The 17,397-nt window shown below is 39.4% G+C and overlaps 1 protein-coding gene across 2 annotated transcripts in view; it reads right to left on the bottom strand.

Moving 5' to 3' along the window:
- Window positions 1-17,397, bottom strand: part of SELP (selectin P) — a 43,027-nt gene that overhangs the window by 5,382 nt on the left and 20,248 nt on the right. For both annotated transcript variants that reach the window (XM_007989573.3, XM_073011808.1), the window contains exons 8-13: window positions 15,978-16,163; window positions 13,412-13,597; window positions 9,393-9,578; window positions 3,158-3,343; window positions 2,093-2,302; window positions 863-1,048 (exon numbers count right to left, since the gene is read on the bottom strand). In XM_007989573.3, coding sequence (XP_007987764.3) covers window positions 863-1,048; window positions 2,093-2,302; window positions 3,158-3,343; window positions 9,393-9,578; window positions 13,412-13,597; window positions 15,978-16,163 — 1,140 coding nt within the window. The remainder of the gene's footprint in view (window positions 1-862; window positions 1,049-2,092; window positions 2,303-3,157; window positions 3,344-9,392; window positions 9,579-13,411; window positions 13,598-15,977; window positions 16,164-17,397) is intronic.

The raw sequence follows: 17,397 nt of genomic DNA, 5'->3' as shown, positions 1-17,397 counted from the left end.
AGTAGGATCACCAAAGGTCCTGGCAATGCTGACAAGCTAACATGAAAGAAGATCTGGAATTCATAAATCCACTGCAACAGAATGGGAAGTGGGGCCTTATTTTATTCCAAGGCTTAAATATAAACTGTAATATCCAACGGAATCAGGGTGAGGACCCAATAAAAGAAACTGTAGACACAAGAAGCCTATACATGTAAGTTTGGGCAAATAAAATAAAAGTGGGGCCTTATTGTATTCCTAAGGCTTAAATATAAACTGTAATTTCCAAGAAAATTAAGGTAAGGACCCAGTAAAATAAACTGTAAACATAAGAAGCCTATACATGTAAGTTTAGGCAAATAAAATAAACTGTGGGTAATTATTTTGGCAAAGATTCAGTTATATAACAAAAGGTAGTCAGGACAAGCCATGAGGGGAAAAAATAGAGGGCTGAAATACAAGCCCAAATAAGTTTTTGCAAACAGATAGAACTTAATTGAGGAAGATCTGCTAGGGTATTTTTAGTGTTAAGTGGTAAGCAAAGGTCTTCTGATATAATAAATTAGAAATTTGCATGAAATAACTCCCAGTTTAAAACATTTTGAAACTTCAAGGTCTGTTAAACAGAGATTATAATGAAGGGAAAGGTTTCACTTCACAAATTGAACACTGAAAAGGAGGGGTGATTACCTGCAGTCACTGGATTGAATTTCCACCACTCTATAAGGTAAGGAGATTCTGCCTGATTCATTGTGAAAAACTTATTAAGCAGGGGGAAACCCAGTGATGGAAAGCAAGACCACTATGAGAAAGACACAGAAGAAACACTGATTTTGTTATTTTCCACATCAAAGTGACTTCTTAACCCACATGAAAATTGTACCTTGGCAGGTTGGCATGGTAGTTGACCAGTGGCCATTCTCCTGGCATGCTGTTTGTGCTGAGCCATTAAGTAACTGGCCCTCTAGACAATGGAAAGAGCAGATTGATCCATAACTGAAGTTTCCCCAGAGGTTGGAGCAGTTCATCACTATTGGCTTATTAACATGTAGTTCTGGGCATTTCACAGCTGCAGAAAAGAAAGAATGGAAGAGAAACAACATGTGGATTGGAGGTGAAAGAGATTATAGTTTATTTTGTAACCTAACAGTGCCAATAAATGAGGCAGAATGTAAAAGGTCAGAAAGGATATGAGCCACTTCCAATATTCACAGTAGCTCTTCTAACAGCACATACATGAAAATATTCTCCCAAAGGGTGATAGCCAAAGAACCAAGATGGAAAGATGGACACGTAGTAGCATCTGATAAATACCTGCTAATGCATTGATAAATCTTGCCTCCAAATATACTATTTACAAAATTTTGGTTCTTAAAAATACTACTGGTCTAAATGTTATTACTACATTTGCGATCAACTGGCATGTCAGTATATGTTTATTAAAATACTTAATAAGTGTTCAGCATATCTGGACACTGGAAGTTTGAAAGAAGTAGACTGTCATCCTCCTTGAACTACATTTTCAGGGAACTTCAGGTTATTCTTTCTAATTGATGGATAGGAAATTAAAGGTCAGGAAATTAGATTTAATTCAAATAAATGTTATTGATCAGTAGTGTCATTTGCAAAGCACTGTGCTATGTTTTTTGGGGGATACAGAAATGAAAGAAACATAGGTCTCAATGCTTTATGTATAGGGTGATAGCTCTTCAGGAAATATCACGTATGGCTTAATTTTTATTTAAGTTCAAATTATTATGAAACTATGGAATGTTTATATGGTCATGTAATATGCAACTTTTAATTTACCAATTTCTATAGCAGGTTTTACATTTAATATACCTATTTTTCTAACACATCTCGGACATCTGCAAATGTTTCTTCAAGTCTCTGAATACTTGTGTATTAGCTTTAGCTTGTGACATGAGGAAGGGCAGAAGTGATGTGCCTGTGACACATTACTTTTAATTGGGATTGGTGTGGATTTCACAGGGGAGATGACACTTGGAAGTAGTGGTTGTGGTTGGGTGAGACTTCAACATACAGGCACAATGGCTAGCTTGAGTACTTGCAGGAAGGCAGCGTCAGAATTGCCTTCTCCTTTTCATCTTACCTCTGCATGTTGGAGTTACTGCTGTCCATTGTCCTGAAGGTCTGCAGCTGAGAATGCTGTCTCCTATGAGTGTGAATCCAGCATTGCAGCCAAAGTAACAAGTGGTATTAAAACCAAAGGTTCCTGGATGATGCCTACAGTGCATGGTTCCCTGCCCAGGTGTGGTGAGGGCTGGGCATTGCACCCCTGGACTAGGAAGTGATGCTATGCCTGTTGTGAGAAAACGTTTCAATTCAGAGAGCTCCCAGTTAAAAGAAGTGTAAAGAGTTAAGGCTAATCTGGAATAACTGCTTTTCACTCCCTTCATAACAAGGGAGGTTCTAGCAAGAGCTATTAAAGAAGTTAAGAAAAACTATCAGTGTCAGATATAGAAAACCAGATGAGGAAAATTATTAAAAAGCATCCTTGAGGAGATCATTCTCCTGGCCCAGAGAAGAAATTAGGGGAGTCATTGTTATTGCTATTTTAAAAAGAAGCAAAAAATGGCACAGAAATGTAAGAAATTCAGCAGAAAGCCAAATATACATGGGCCAACTGCCTGCCCAACCCTGCTTTACTGGGAAGTGGTACTGTTCTCTCACTAAAGGTCAATGTGAAAGTTGAAATTTACTGCAATGATTGCTTTCTGTCTCAAACTATTTCTTCCATTTGAATGATCCCACCAGCTTTGTCATTAACTTGCCATGTGGCAGGAAGATGATGATTGACCTTTCTGGACCTCAATTCCTAAATTTGAAAAACTGGACCAGTGACTCTACCCCAGTATTATCTCTGTTTCTCTCAGCAATAAATTAATGGAGACCATTCAGTTCGTTCAACAAAGCTCTTTCAAAAAAAGAAGCCATGAAACAAAATTTCTGCTTAAGAATCAATGTATCTTTTATTCACAAACATAAAAATATCCTGTCACTCCTTAGACGTTTTAAAATCCTTCAGCTGTTTGCTAAATCCAAATAGTGGTAATATGTACAATTATCTAGTTCACATATAAGAACTAGATAATTGTTTGTTGTTGTGGAATAAATTTCCAAAAGTAGAACTGTCCCAGTAAGTACATATTATTACCTTTACAGGCTGGTGGAGTAGCTGACCATCTTCCAGAAGTTGTGCATTTCACATTATTGGGCCCCTCCAGCTTAAAGCCCTTGTTGCAAGAGAAATGGCAGGTGGAGCCAACATTGAATTCTCCATGAGTGTCAGAACAATCCAGGCTGCCCTTCTCTGGGGCGAAGAGTTCTGGGCACTTGATGGCTGGAGTATCAAATTAAGAGTGTCACAATCTCCAAGTTTATTCAGAAGTTCTGTGTTACACAAAGTTCATTCACTTATATATTCAAAAAATATTTATTGAGCACCTATATTCCAGATGTTCTGCTAGGCAGCAGCATTCCACAACATATACTGTAGGTCATTTGTTGCAAAGGGCAGTGGGAGGATGGTGAGCTTACAGAGAGGAGTATAGGTACAAGTCATGAAGACAAGGAAGTCAAAGATTTAAGCAGAACTTACAGTGTTACCCTGTTTTCTCTACACCCTCTGCTTCAGAGATCTCATAGCCTGCTGCAGCTCCCACTATCTTATTTGAATGGGTGCAATCCAGGATTTCATTTCCGCCCTTCCTCTTGCCTGAGACTACTTACTCCCATATATCATGCCATCTCCTCAAATTCAACACACCTAAAACTGCAATGATTGCTTTCTGCCTCGAACTATTTCTTCCATTTGAATCTCCTCGCTAATTCTTTTTTGGTTTATTTTGTCATTGTATTTTAATACCACCCATCCAGATAACACAGGAAAGCTCAAAACCTCCTGGTCAAGATAGATTAGTTTCTGGGAATTCCATGAAGTGACTTTGTGTGTTATTGCTTCTGGTTCTTGGCTCACATTCCCCTGAGAATTTTTCCATTTTCATGGGATAAAATCCCACTAATCCTCCAGGATTTAACTCATAACCTCTCTGAAGACTCTGCTGATCACCACAGCCTGAACTCTTCTCCTCTGAATTCTTCAGCTTTTTGTCTGAACTCATGTGCTGCCATGTCACATGTCATACTCTCCCTCTTCTACTGGATGGAAAGTGTCTAAAACCCAAGAATCATTCATCCTTGAGTCTTCCATAATTCCCATCTCAGGATCTCAAGAGGCAGTGCTCAGTAACCACTTGCCAAGTGAATGAATAAATGAAATTAAATTTTAATTCACAATTTCCCCCCAAAAGTATTTTTACAAATCATTGCAGTTACATATTTTCTTAGCATTATTCCTTTCTCCCCATTAGATTCTCTAACATAAGACTATTATTTATCAGTAAATGTTGGGTTATTGACAAATGAAGTGACTATTCTTTCTTTAAATCTAAGGCTATTCTGAACACAATACCTTGGTCAGATAAGTCTCATTTACTTAGCTAGTTTGATTTTTACAAACCTCTTCAAGACCTATGTGCTCCCTCATGGAAAACTGATGTACAGTATTTGGCTTTTATATACTGGTCCATGTACTTTTCATTGAAGGATTATGGATTCTTATTGCATGAATCCATTCAAATAGCCAAAGTAACATAGTGAATTTCAGTTCAGTACTCTCAAATCATTGAGTAATTAACAACTTCATATCTGACACGTCAAGTCAATTTACTAAACATTTTTGAAACATGTCTATTGATGTAAGTCCTAGACATGAAGTCATCTGTGAACATTTTCACAAAAATAATTTTCTCATAATCTCCCAGAATTACAACTTTAAACTGAAGAATATGTATAATGTCTGCTGCAGGAAAGCAGGGACCTTGTCAGTTCTTGAAACACTGTATCCCAGAGAACAGGTCCTGACACATAGGAGGGGTTCTACAAATACTTATGAAATGAATGAATACAGTAATGAATACAATTTAATTTAAATGCATTCTAAAAGGTATTCCTACCTGGTTTGAAAAGAAACAAGAGGAATTACTGTTTTTAAAAATTCACTGAAGGGGGCCCTAGTATAGAATGAGAATTACTACAGCATTAAATTCTTTTGGGGGATAGTGCTTTAGTTTCAGTCTTGTCAGTCATGCTCAGCCAAGGTTACATATCCAGACTTTTGTATTTATAAAAGTCTCTGAGCCCTCTTAGGTAAAAATTAACCTTGACCCTTACATACTACGAGTTTGGCTCTGGATCATGTAAAGAAGCAGTTTTGCCTGTTTGAGGGGCAGCGTAGATGAGTTACATGGAAGCCTAACCCAGATCCGGCATATGGTGGGCACTCAGCAAACATGGGATGAATGACATTTGTGGAGTTATCAAGGATGCTACTGGAATGGAGATTAGTGCAGATGCAGAGGAAAAGGGTTATAACCAGGAATGACCTTTGTGCATAACTTTGAGAAGTGGTCATATTCTTAAGCCTACTCTAAAACTTTGGCAAAAAAAATCTCCTGAGTAATTACAAAAATAGAAAACAGATAAGGGCTGCATTTGTTGCATGCTTAATGCTCGATTTTCACTGACTACCAAGGCAGGTCTATTACATATGGATATTCATTGGTGTTTTCCTATAGTCCATCAAGGAGGTATACATGATTGTATCTGAATTCATAAACATATTGATTTATATTATTTCAAATAGATTTAGTAAATTCTCTATTTCCTTGTATTATATCATTTTTCTTGAGTTTGATAGAGTTTTCTCAATAATTTTCTGGAAAGAAGATGTAGTATAAATAATAAATGTAACTGAGTTGAATATTGTAAACTCAAACTTTAGAAATAAAACTAGGGGCCGAGACGGGCGGATCACGAGGTCAGGAGATCGAGACCATCCTGGCTAACACAGTGAAACCCCGTCTCTACTAAAAAATACAAAAAACTAGCCGGGCGAGGTGGCAGGCGCCTATAGTCCCAGCTACTCGGGAGGCTGAGGCAATCCGGCCACTGCACTCCAGCCTGGGCCACAGAGCAAGACTCTGTCTCAAAAAAAAAAAAAAAAAAAAAAAAAACAAGAAATAAAATTAGGAAGCCCCATGGAGTCAGAGAAATGTTGGGAGAATGAAGAAAAAATGGAGATGTCAGCTGGGCCAGAGTTTTAGGGGGCACCAGTTCACCATATTTTAGGACATGAGTAAGCAGGCACAAGGCAGAAGAGCAGAGCTGAGGTTGGGACTTGGGACCAGGACCCCTCCCCACACAGTGAAAACAGACATTAGGAGTTCAACAGCCAAACATGGTCACCAGAGGGTCCATGACAGACAGTGTGAAGGGATTAGGAATTCAGCAGTCTGTATCATGAAAGTGGTCCAACAGGCAGGGACAGGAGGGATACAGAAACTGTGTACAAGCAATCCGTCATGCAGGTGGCATCATCAAAGTTGGTACAAGAACCTCAAGCACTGCTTAGGCTCATGAAAAGGACTTCAGGTCCTGAAGGGCAAAGGCAGAGGCAAGGCTGAAAAATAATCGACCCTCTGGATCCAAGGGTTTTGCATCTATGGATTCAACTCATCGTGTATCAAAAACATTCAGAAAAAGATAAATTCTATAAAGTTCCAAAAAGCAAAACTTGAATTTGCCATGTGCTGAGTATGTTGAATCCATGCCGAAGAAGTGATGTGTAGGCTTTGCATCGGGTATTATAAGTAATCTAGAGATGATTTAAAAGTATAAAGGAGAATGTATGTAGGTTGTATGCAAATATTATGCCATTTTATATAAGTGACTTGAGCATCTGAGGAGTCTGGTGTCTGCAGGGGTCCTGGAACCAATTCCCCCTGCAGATACTAAGGAACAACGAGGCAGAGGCCACATCCCAGAGGGCCCAGGGAACTGGTGTTCTAACTAAAGTGGAACTCTCTATAGAACCATCCCCCAAAATGAAATCTCACATTGCACTCTGAAGAGACAGCTTGAGAACTCCACCTGCCACACTGCCTCTGCTTACTTGGAGGCCTCTGAGTCCATCTGATGTATCCTAGAACTCTGCAAAACACTCTGTGAAAATTGGGGTTCTAGGGGGCAGTGTTGAGGGTTAAAAATTAATGGGTTCAGGCATATAGAAAAATAAGAGAAACCATTTGCCTAAATTTAGAGCATAAATTTGGAGAATGAAGTAGAAACACAAGTGCAAAAACCAGGGCTCAAGACCAGGATTAGTCAAGGTTGATAATTCCGAGGGCCATACTGGGTTAAAGCTGCTGTTCATGGTCAGGGTTGGGTCTTGACAGCGAGTGGGGACTGGGCCCACAAGGTGGGAGGCAAATGCCTCCTCCTGCAGAGAAAAGGGGCTGGAAAGGAGTGAGGGGAAGCAAGGGCTTTAGAGATTACAGATTTAGCAGCCTTGTTGGTTGCATACGTGATTTAAAATGTGAATGAGATTTTTAAAGGTTTTTAAATATATTCTTTAGCTTTAAAATGTGGGAAAATAGAACTTATGACAAATGTCAATGGAATAAATGAATAAGAGAGTGAGGAATAAAGGAATAAGTGAAAAAGCACAAGCCCAAATGCTATCCTCCATGAATGTTCAGGAATAAGGGAACTTGTAGTATATCTTTTTGACAGCAGATGGTAGCATTTTATGTCTTTCACTCTACCGAATTCTTGGCCAGGAAGCTCAAAGATGGTCTTCTCCACTCCTCTCCTTTTGGAATTGAGAAAACGGGAGCCTAAGGGTGTGACAAGACTTTCCTAATGGCACATGACTTGGAGAGAAAGCAATACAAGTCTTTGGAAATTAATCTAGTGCTCATTCCACAGGAAGGAATAAATAATATTTTAGCTGTTTTCACGTAACACTAATAGATTTCTATCAACATATTATCTCATCTGATCACCAGGCACTGCCATTTCTAAAGTTCATTCAGCGGTTATAGTTGCAATCTGTGGAGTGGAAAAGAGTAAATTCACAAGTGACTTACCCCGGGTTCAGAAGCTCTGCCCCTGGGTAATAGTGTAGGTCAGTGGTCAAAACACTAGCCCTATAATCAGACTAGGCCTGGGTTTGCATCCTGTCTCCATACTTCTAGCTTTAAGACCTTTGCCAGCTACTTAACCTCTCAAAGCCTCAGTTTCTTCACCTTTAAAATGGGCATAGTAATAACCAACTTAAGGGTTGTTTGTGTGGATTGAATGTGATGATGCTTACGAAATAGGTGGTAGTACATTAAGCAATAATTATTAGCAATTATCGCTGGTCTCATTATTACTAACTCTACACTGAACAATACATTGGAACAATAGTACCTTTTGCAACTAAACAGGAGCTATGAATTAGTTAATTCAGTGCACTTCTATTTTAGAACATAAAATATCCTAGATACTTTGCCAGACAGATGTCTCAGGGGAATTAAAGACAGATAAGATCTGGCCCCTGCCTTTGAGAATTCCACTAAATTACCAAAGCTTGTATTTGAGTAAATTTTACTGGTAAATGATCAGCTTCAATTCAACAGATATTTTTCACACACACCCATTATTATTCTGCCTAGCTGCTGCAGGGGGTATAAAGATGAAGAAGGCACAGCTCCTGCCTTCAAGAAGCTTATATTCAATATAGAAGTGGAGAGAGGAGGGAAGTGCACACATAGTTATGCTAGGGTTAAATCTCCCCCATCCCTGAATAAGGTCTGCGGCTGGGATTTAGTAGTGCTCAGTTGAAGGTGAGTGTAGGAATGAAGAAATGAAGAATGTAGCTGAAGAAGACTCTGTAAGGAAGTAAAACTTTCAGTGACATAATGCTGAGCCTTTGCTCTTACTAACAGTGTGACCCTGGACGAGTTATTTAACCTCTTTAACCCTGTGTCTCTTCCTTACCTATAAAATGAGATGATACTGCCTTTCCTCATATTAGAATTGTGGTAAACAGAAATGCTATAATGACATGAAAGCACTTCCTGAAAGTGTGCATTTTTTTTTTTTTTTTTTGAGACGGAGTCTCGCTCTGTCACCAGGCTGGAGTGCAGTGGCGCAATCTCAGCTCACTGCAACCTCCACCTTCCGGGTTCAAGCGATTCTCCTGCCTCAGCCTCCCGAGTAGCTGGGACTACAGGCATGCACCACCACACCCAGCTAATTTTTGTATTTTTAGTAGAAACGGGGTTTCACCATGTTGGCCAGGATATTCTTGAAACTGTGTAATATTTAACTAAAGCTATTAAAATATTATTTAAAGAGAGGGAGAACTTTTTTATCTAGATTACCATTGTTGTGGAGAGTGTTGTTTGCTTCAGCTCAAGAACACTTTTATATAAATCCCTGATGATTCTCCATTCTCTGATGTCATCTTAAAAGCCATAAGAAAGGACAGGCCCACAGCCTACCTTCACACGTTGGTGGGGAGTCTGTCCAGCGTCCCGATCGAGTACAATCCAATCTTTCTGGTCCAGACAAAGAAAATCCCTCATCACAGATGAAGTGACAGGTGGATTTATAACTGGAACTTCCAAGAGGTTGGACACAGGTCATTGTTCCATTCTGAGGGCTTAGCAAAGGTGTGCAGGGAATGGCTATCATGGGCATGGCAGAGGAGAAAAGAAGAGATTCATTTTATAATTCAGCAACCTGAACTCTGTAACTCTGTGTGTGTGTGTGTGTGTGTGTGTGTGTGTGATTAATATACAACAATGGTAGTTGACTAAAAGTGATTGTTTGAATTTCATGATGCTTTATCACCAGTTAGAGGTTGCAGAGGTGTAAAATGGCCGCAGCTTACAGTTGATTGATTGACATCCTGAAGTGCTCGATCACAGACAGCTTTAGAGGTGATTTTTAAAGGAAGCTGGTGCTCTGTTTGGGAAGATAGTGGTGCAACTCATTTTGGTTGCTTCTAGACAGGAGTGGAAGTGGTTGCTCCCTTGATACCTTCTTCAGAAACACCCCTAATGACCTTTCCAGAAAACAATGACAAGTGAGCAGAAACACAGAAATGGAAGAAAATACTTTCTTCCCCTTTCCCAACTAAGTGGTGGAATTTGGGTCCAAATTTTAGCTCTGTTACTTACTAGCAATCTGTTACTATACAATAACTTTTCTGAGCCTCAGTTGCTTTATCTTCTAAATGGGAAAAAGGATAATCCTTGCCAGTAGCAATCCTTAGTTAAAAACGTTAATTAAATCAGATACAAAAATTACACTTAAAATAAAAGAAAAAATCATGGACATATAATAGGTATACAGTGTGACTGGCTTTTTGTAAGTGCTAATTTTTACTTCTTCCCAATAGTTTTGTCCTACAGTGGTCAGCCACAAATAACTCTACTTATTCACTTACAAACAGTTAAATTAGGTCTCATAGTTCTTTGCCAAAGTTTATGCACATAGAGTTTGAGGTGCTAGAGGATGTGCTTGGATCGGAGGTCATGCTCTGTAACTTTTGGTAAGTCACTCAACCTCTCTGAACTTCAATAGCTTCACCTTTAAGATAGGAAGATAACGTTACATAGCTCCCAGGATTTTTACTAGAATCAACAATGAAAACACGGTATGAAAAATTTTTTTTCTTTTAACTTTCATTTGAGGTTCAGGGGTACAGGTACATGTGCAAATGTTAATAGCTGTCAAGATGTTCCTCTGCCAGTGATTGAAACAATAAAGCCTAGATTCAACGTGTTAATGTGTTGACATTAAGAAGTGAAGACTAAGTGAACACATGCCTTAGGGTATTTCTCCCTTGCTCACTATTTGACCTGGTTGAGCAGTGTATGGCTTTAAGCCAGAGATAGTTGGGGTATGGCTGTCCTAGGGTCATTTTTCAGCCACTGACTTAAACAGCATGAGGTTTCAAGAACACTTTCTATACCTTTCTCTTCCCTTCATTCCTTCCCCTCTCTAGCTACATTCCTTTCAATCTGATCAACTTGTCCAAAGATCTGGTTCTTTTCTTCTACTTGAAAAGTATTTCTGTAGTAAGCGCGTATGTGGGGCTGGAGAGGACACAACTCAACAAGCCTATAAACTGCAAGGACTTATGGGGGAAAGGGTGTGGGTGAGGACGCTGGTACCACAGAGCCCATTTCCAGCTTTTTGTGGCTTTGCCTTCTGACAGCAGGGGTAGATGTGGAGGGGTGGGAGGACATTAAAAAGGGAAATTGTCTGATAAGAATTACAACAGTTAGTGGATTGCACACCGCATGGTACCTTCCTGCTCAGCCCACATTTGGGTATTTCACTTGATGTGCACCCGGCAACAAGAGGAGAAAGTTCAGAGTAAACAAAGAACTAAAAGCAGAAGGGAACTGGAAGGTCACAGGAAGCCGCGGTGAGTGGCAACCTCCTTGCTGTGAAACACCCAGAGGCAGGACAGTATGGAGCAATGAACTGTAATCTGTGCCCTGCACCACCCAGACTTGCCTGGAAGAGTTTCAGTCACTGTGATCACTGTCCTCAGGGATTCCCAGTTCTTCCCACAACTTCCCAAAGTTGTGTGGACTTTGTGATATGTCCAGACTTCAACGTAGCCAGGATGAGCACTTAAGGGGCAAGGTCACAGCCCTACCTTGTTCTCTCCAGACCCAGCTCTGAAGGTGCACCCAACCCTAAGTCTAGGGACTTACCATCCTCTCTGGTGCCTGGGAATGAAGGACATTGAATTCTGCTGTTTATTTGTTTGTTCATTTATTCTTTCATTCCTTCATTTACTGTTGACCTAGCTTAACAGTGGGGGGTGTGTGTGTGTATGTGTACGTGTTTATGCTTTTGTGTGACCTGAATAGCAAGTGGTTTCCTTTTCATAAAAAATGTGTATCTGCCTGCTTTCACTCAAATGTTGAAAGTATATACAAAGTGAAAGGTATGGCAAATAATGTAGAACTGTCTAGTCTTTTACCCATTTAACTTGATTGTTAAAACTGTATATACATCATAAAAATATTAATTGCATAGGGGAAAAGTAGATGGAGAAAATATTAGAAGTATTCATACCAGAAGCGTAACAGTGTGTATTTTAGGTAGGAGTATTTAAGAGGATATTTTTTTCATTTCTTTATTATATTTCTGCAGATTTTTTATAAATGAAAATCTTGCATTTAAAAAGCAGCCTTTTCTACAAAAGTTAACTAAGGAGTTGAATACATTGGGGGGAAAAAGATTGGAGAATATAAAAAATATACATCTATCCTTCAATAGCCACAAACATGGATGACTAGAACCGGTTCCAGTTCATACAAGATGTCGCAACAGTGACAGAGCACACTGGCTTGTTAAAGAGCAAGTGCAAGTCCTGGCACGGTGGCTCGCACCTGTAATCCCAGCACTCTGGGAGGCCGAGGCAGGTGGATCACCTGAGCTCAGGAGTTCAAGACCAGCCTAGCTAACATGGTGAAACCTCATCTCTACCAAAACTACAAAAATTAGCTGGGCATGGTGGCGGGCACTTGTAGTCCCAGCTACTCGGGAGGCTGAGACAGGAGAATTGCTTGAACCCGGAAGGCAGAGGCTGCAGTGGGCCGAGATTGTGCCATTGCACTCCAGCCTGGGTGACAGAGTGAGACTCTGTCTCAAAAAATATATATATTTATACATTATATAAATATATATACATTATATAAGTATATATATTTATACATTATATAAATATATATACATTATATAATGTATATATATTTATACATTATATAAAAATATATTTATATATAATATAAATATATAAATATATACACATTATATAAATATATAAAAATATATACATTATATATATTTCTACAATGTAGAAATATATAAATATATATATCAAGTACAATGCAGATAGAATGTTTATACTGAATCCACACATTTCTTTCTTCTGAGAATCCTGTAACCTCCAGTACACAGATTAGTTTTTCTCTTTTTTCTATCACTCTTCACCTATTCTAAGTATATTTCTCCAATTTTATACAGATCTTGGAGTGTTTGCAACTAGGTACTTATAAATTCTACCCCTCCCATTTTACCATTATGCCCTGTGGTCCCTAGAAGTGCCAGACCAGGCTTGGGGCAACCACGCTGAAGCAATTTTTTTCCCACTTGGTCTTCTTTCCAGATACCATTTTTGGCCAGGTAAGAAGAGTTCACCTGGTTTGTGACAGGAGCCTTCAGGTCTGGGCAAAGACCCTGACAAAGAGTTAGCAAGGGCCATGCCCTACTGCCTATGGCCAGACATCCTGACACTTGTGTTATCTGCCTAGCCCCCAGAGGCATTTGCATTTGGGATCCTTGGGTTACAGGACAAGACGATGAGTGAGAGTATTTATTAATTTTCCAGTCCATTTCAAGGTGGATCTTATAGTTGGCACCTCTAAAATCCAGCCTTTAAAAATACTGCCTACAATTGATTTCCAAGATGTTTGAAAGAATATATTCTTACCTTGGCATTCTGGAGGAACAGAATTCCAGTTTCCAGTAGCCAAGCACTGTAGCACGCTCGCTCCCACCAAGAGTAAGTCTTCATTGCAGGTGAAGCTGCAGACTGACTGGTACCTAAAGGCACCAAAGGGGTGGGAGCAGTTCACTTGAGCCTCATTTGGAACTGGGAGATCCTGGCACTGCAAAGCTAAGGGGTGAGGAAGTAAGGAATAAAGAAACAGTAATACACATGTACTCATTGATTTTTGAGCCATTAACTCTTTCTAGTGTCAAGAACAGGGATTCCTGAATTGGGCTTGTTTAACATAGAAGACAAGAAAAAGTGTCATTTAATTATAATGGCACATGAAGGATTTTAGTAGGAAATGCTAAACCTTTGTTAAGCATCTTGGCAACATGTATCAATAATTTTTAAGCTATAATGCTTTTGGACCCAAGAATTTATGCTAAGTGTGTAATCACGATGCATACCAAAAAGTCTATTCAGAGATTTTTATGACGACATTATTTGTAAGAGCGGAATATTGAAAACAAACACAAATGCCATTAATTGGGGGTGGAAAATTAATGATGGTGGATCCATGAAAAAAATGTTAAAGGTCACTAAAAATAATACACTTTAACTTGAAAGATAGGAGAGAAGTCTCAATGTATGATGTTAAATAAAGAAGCAGAATAAAAATTGTAATATACACCGTGATCTCAAAGATGTAAAATAAATAACCATATATGAAGAGAGCACATGTATTCCATGCATTGTCTCTTCTCATCTTTAAAATGGTAGTAATAATCGTAACTACCTCATAGGGTTAGACTGAGATCATGGAAAGTGCTCAATGAACATTAGCTGCTATTATTAGTAGCAGTGGTAATAGTAGCAGCAGTAGTAATAGATAGTAATAATATCATTAAGGCTTTGCATCACATGCAGACCCTGAGTTCAGGGGTGGTAAACATTCAGAAGGCCTATGAAGGGAGTTACTGAGACCACATCTCTGGATACTTAAGAGAATATCCAACTATCTTTACTTGATTAGACATTTACCTTCCTGGAGACAACAATGGCTTGAATAATCCCTTATGATCCCTTTTAAGTGTGTCAAAGAGCTCTCTGTGTCTTTTTCTCCCAGATGACATATACAATGCATTCCATAACTCAGACTAGGTCTCAGTATCGTGGTTCACAGCCATCTATTCTATTGCCTTCTTATTTTTTAATTTTTTAATGTTTTGCTTTTCAATTTTTTAATTACAGTAAAATTTACATAGCATGAAATTTAATTTACCATTTACCTTGTCACCAACATTAAGTGTACAGCTCAGTGGTATTAAGTACATTCATATTATTGTGCCACCATCACCATTATCCATCTCCAAAACTCTTCATCATCTCAAACTGAAACTCAATATCCATTAAACAACAATTCCCTATTTCCCTCTCCCCCTGAGCCCTTGGCAACCACCATTCTACTTTGTGTCTCTATAACTTTGACCACTCTAAGTTCCTCATATGAGTGGAATCATACAGTATTTGTCCTTTTGTAATGGCTTATTTCACTTAGCATAATGGCTTCAAGGTTCATTCATGTTTGTAGTATATGTCAGAATTTACTTCCTTTTTAAGGTTGAATAATATTCCATTGTAAGTATGTGGAATACTTTTCACTTATCCATTCATCTATTGATGGGCGTTTTCGTTGCTTCCACATTTTAACTGTTGTGATTAATGCTGCTATGAACATGGGTGCACAAACATCTCTTCAAGACCTGCTTTCAAACCATTGCCTCATTTTAAAATCAAGGTATACTTACACCCAGGGGAGTCACATAAATTGCTCAGATATCTCAGTAAATGAAAACACAAAATGTCAATATTACACTTCTGGAACATGACTTTAGTGTGAGGTACTCCTCATAAAAAAATATAATTCTGTGAACCACCCCACCCCCACATGAGTGCCTTAATATAAGAGCAAACTATTAGAAACCTAACATATTGAAAGAGGATCATTTTGTCAAATCAGACCATAGACATATGATTTATAAGGTAACATATCATCATATTCATTTTCCCTATAAATCTTACAAGAGTTTTAAAGTTGCATTTACACACACTAATTCACAACTACTAGTGAGGCAGGTAGGTAAAGCAGATAATAGTAGCCCAATTTTACAGAAGATACTAAGCCTCAGAGAGTCTAAACCACTAGCTTAAGGACAGGAAGTGACAGGACTGAACTAAACAACTTGTCCATTACCCTTCCTCATTCCATGCTATTCCTCATGCATGATTTCTTCCCCCAAGTCCCATCTTCTTCATTCCAATGCACCCTATATGTGTCAATCAGTGCAACCCTCACCTTGATTATACTATAGTGGACATGTTGTGCCTAAGACTGACTTCGCTCACCATTTCATCTCATCTCTGGTCCCAAGCACAAACGACATGGCACATAGTAGGTTCTCAGTGAATATCTGATAAAGAAAGGCATGCCAGTGCTCAGTGCAGATGCTGATGCCTCGAATGAGCTGAGACACACAGAAAAACATTACCACTGTTACAGTACCTTGACAGACTGGGGCTGGCGCTGTCCACTGTCCCAAGTTATCACACCGAACTATATCAGCTCCTCTCAGCATGAAACCTTCAGCACAGCGGAAGCTACAGTTGGTATCATACTGAAACGCTCTCAAGGATGGAGAGCAATCCATGCTTCCGTGGACAGGACTCTCCAGCGGCTCACATGAAATAGCTAAGTGGAAAAGATACTTTCTAAAGCCGGGTAATGGAAGGGCTGGGTTCTTCCTCAGAAAAAATTTCTGAATGCTACATCTTTCCTGTCCACATTTTCGGTATGTTCAGAACCCTAAAACCTCCATTTTCCAAAATAGAGACTGCCTGGAACACCTTCCCATGCTCCTCTTTGCCTGACTCACTCTCACCTGCCCTTCAGGTCTCGGCTTAGACTTCCCTTTCCTTAGGAAGGCCTCCCTTCCCACCTTAACCAAGGGTAGGAGCCCTGCAATGTGCTCCCACAGCCTCTGTTCTTGTGCTGTTCATACATGATTGTCATTCTTCCCCATCATACCATGGTCTCCTCGAGGTTGGGCTCAGTCATTCGTAGGTTTATTCTGGAGCTGAGCAGAGTGTTTTGTATATTGAAAGTGTTCATTAAATATTGACATTATCTGTGAAATTGAATCTGAAAAGAGTATATACAGGAAAACGCTGGACTTGTAGGAAAAAGCTAGACTAGCATAGCTTATTGTTGACACTGTTACCTAGTCCTATGAAATGATCACGACCGGACTTTGTCTCTAGAACACAGGATGTCATCGTAATCAGACTTCAGTTGCCAAGCGAGTGCAGCCAAAGTGAATTCCTGAGCACAATTAAGCCCTGAGTGACCTCAGTTCTGATAAAGATTGGTTTCCTCATGCTCCTCCTTGATAAAGCATTTTATCTCCAGGCTATTCTTGAGGCTTTTCAAAGTGTAAAGACCACCTCTTTGCTCTGGGCTTTGACCTCTGGTTTTTACAGAATCAGAACATTTAAGAACCAAAAATCTGGCTGGGCACAATGGCTCACGTCTGTAATCCCAGCACTTTGAGAGGCTGATGTGAGTGAATCACTTGCGGTCAGGAGTTTGAGACCAACCTGGCCAACATGGTGAAACCCTAGTCTCTGTTAAAAATACAAAAATTTGCCTGTAATCCTAGCTACTTGGGAGGCTGAGGCAGGAGAATCGCTTGAACCTGGGAGGCAGAGGTTGCAGTGAGCTGAAATCATACCACTGCACTTCAGCCTGGGTGACAGAGAGATTCTGTCTCAAAAAAAAAAAAAAATACTCTAGTGCTTCTCTCTTCTCTCTTACCTTATAGGAAAGAAAAGTGAGGTTCAGAAGTGTTAAGTACTAGGTAGTAGCAGGGTTGGGCTTGTAATCTAGGTCTGGGAATTCACTAATCCATCATAAATTTCCTATTCTC

Source organism: Chlorocebus sabaeus, chromosome 25, assembly GCF_047675955.1.
Source record: "Chlorocebus sabaeus isolate Y175 chromosome 25, mChlSab1.0.hap1, whole genome shotgun sequence".
Taxonomy (NCBI): domain Eukaryota; kingdom Metazoa; phylum Chordata; class Mammalia; order Primates; family Cercopithecidae; genus Chlorocebus; species Chlorocebus sabaeus.
The sequence above is the reverse complement of the archived record's forward strand: the minus strand, read 5'-3'. Positions and strand labels throughout refer to the sequence as shown.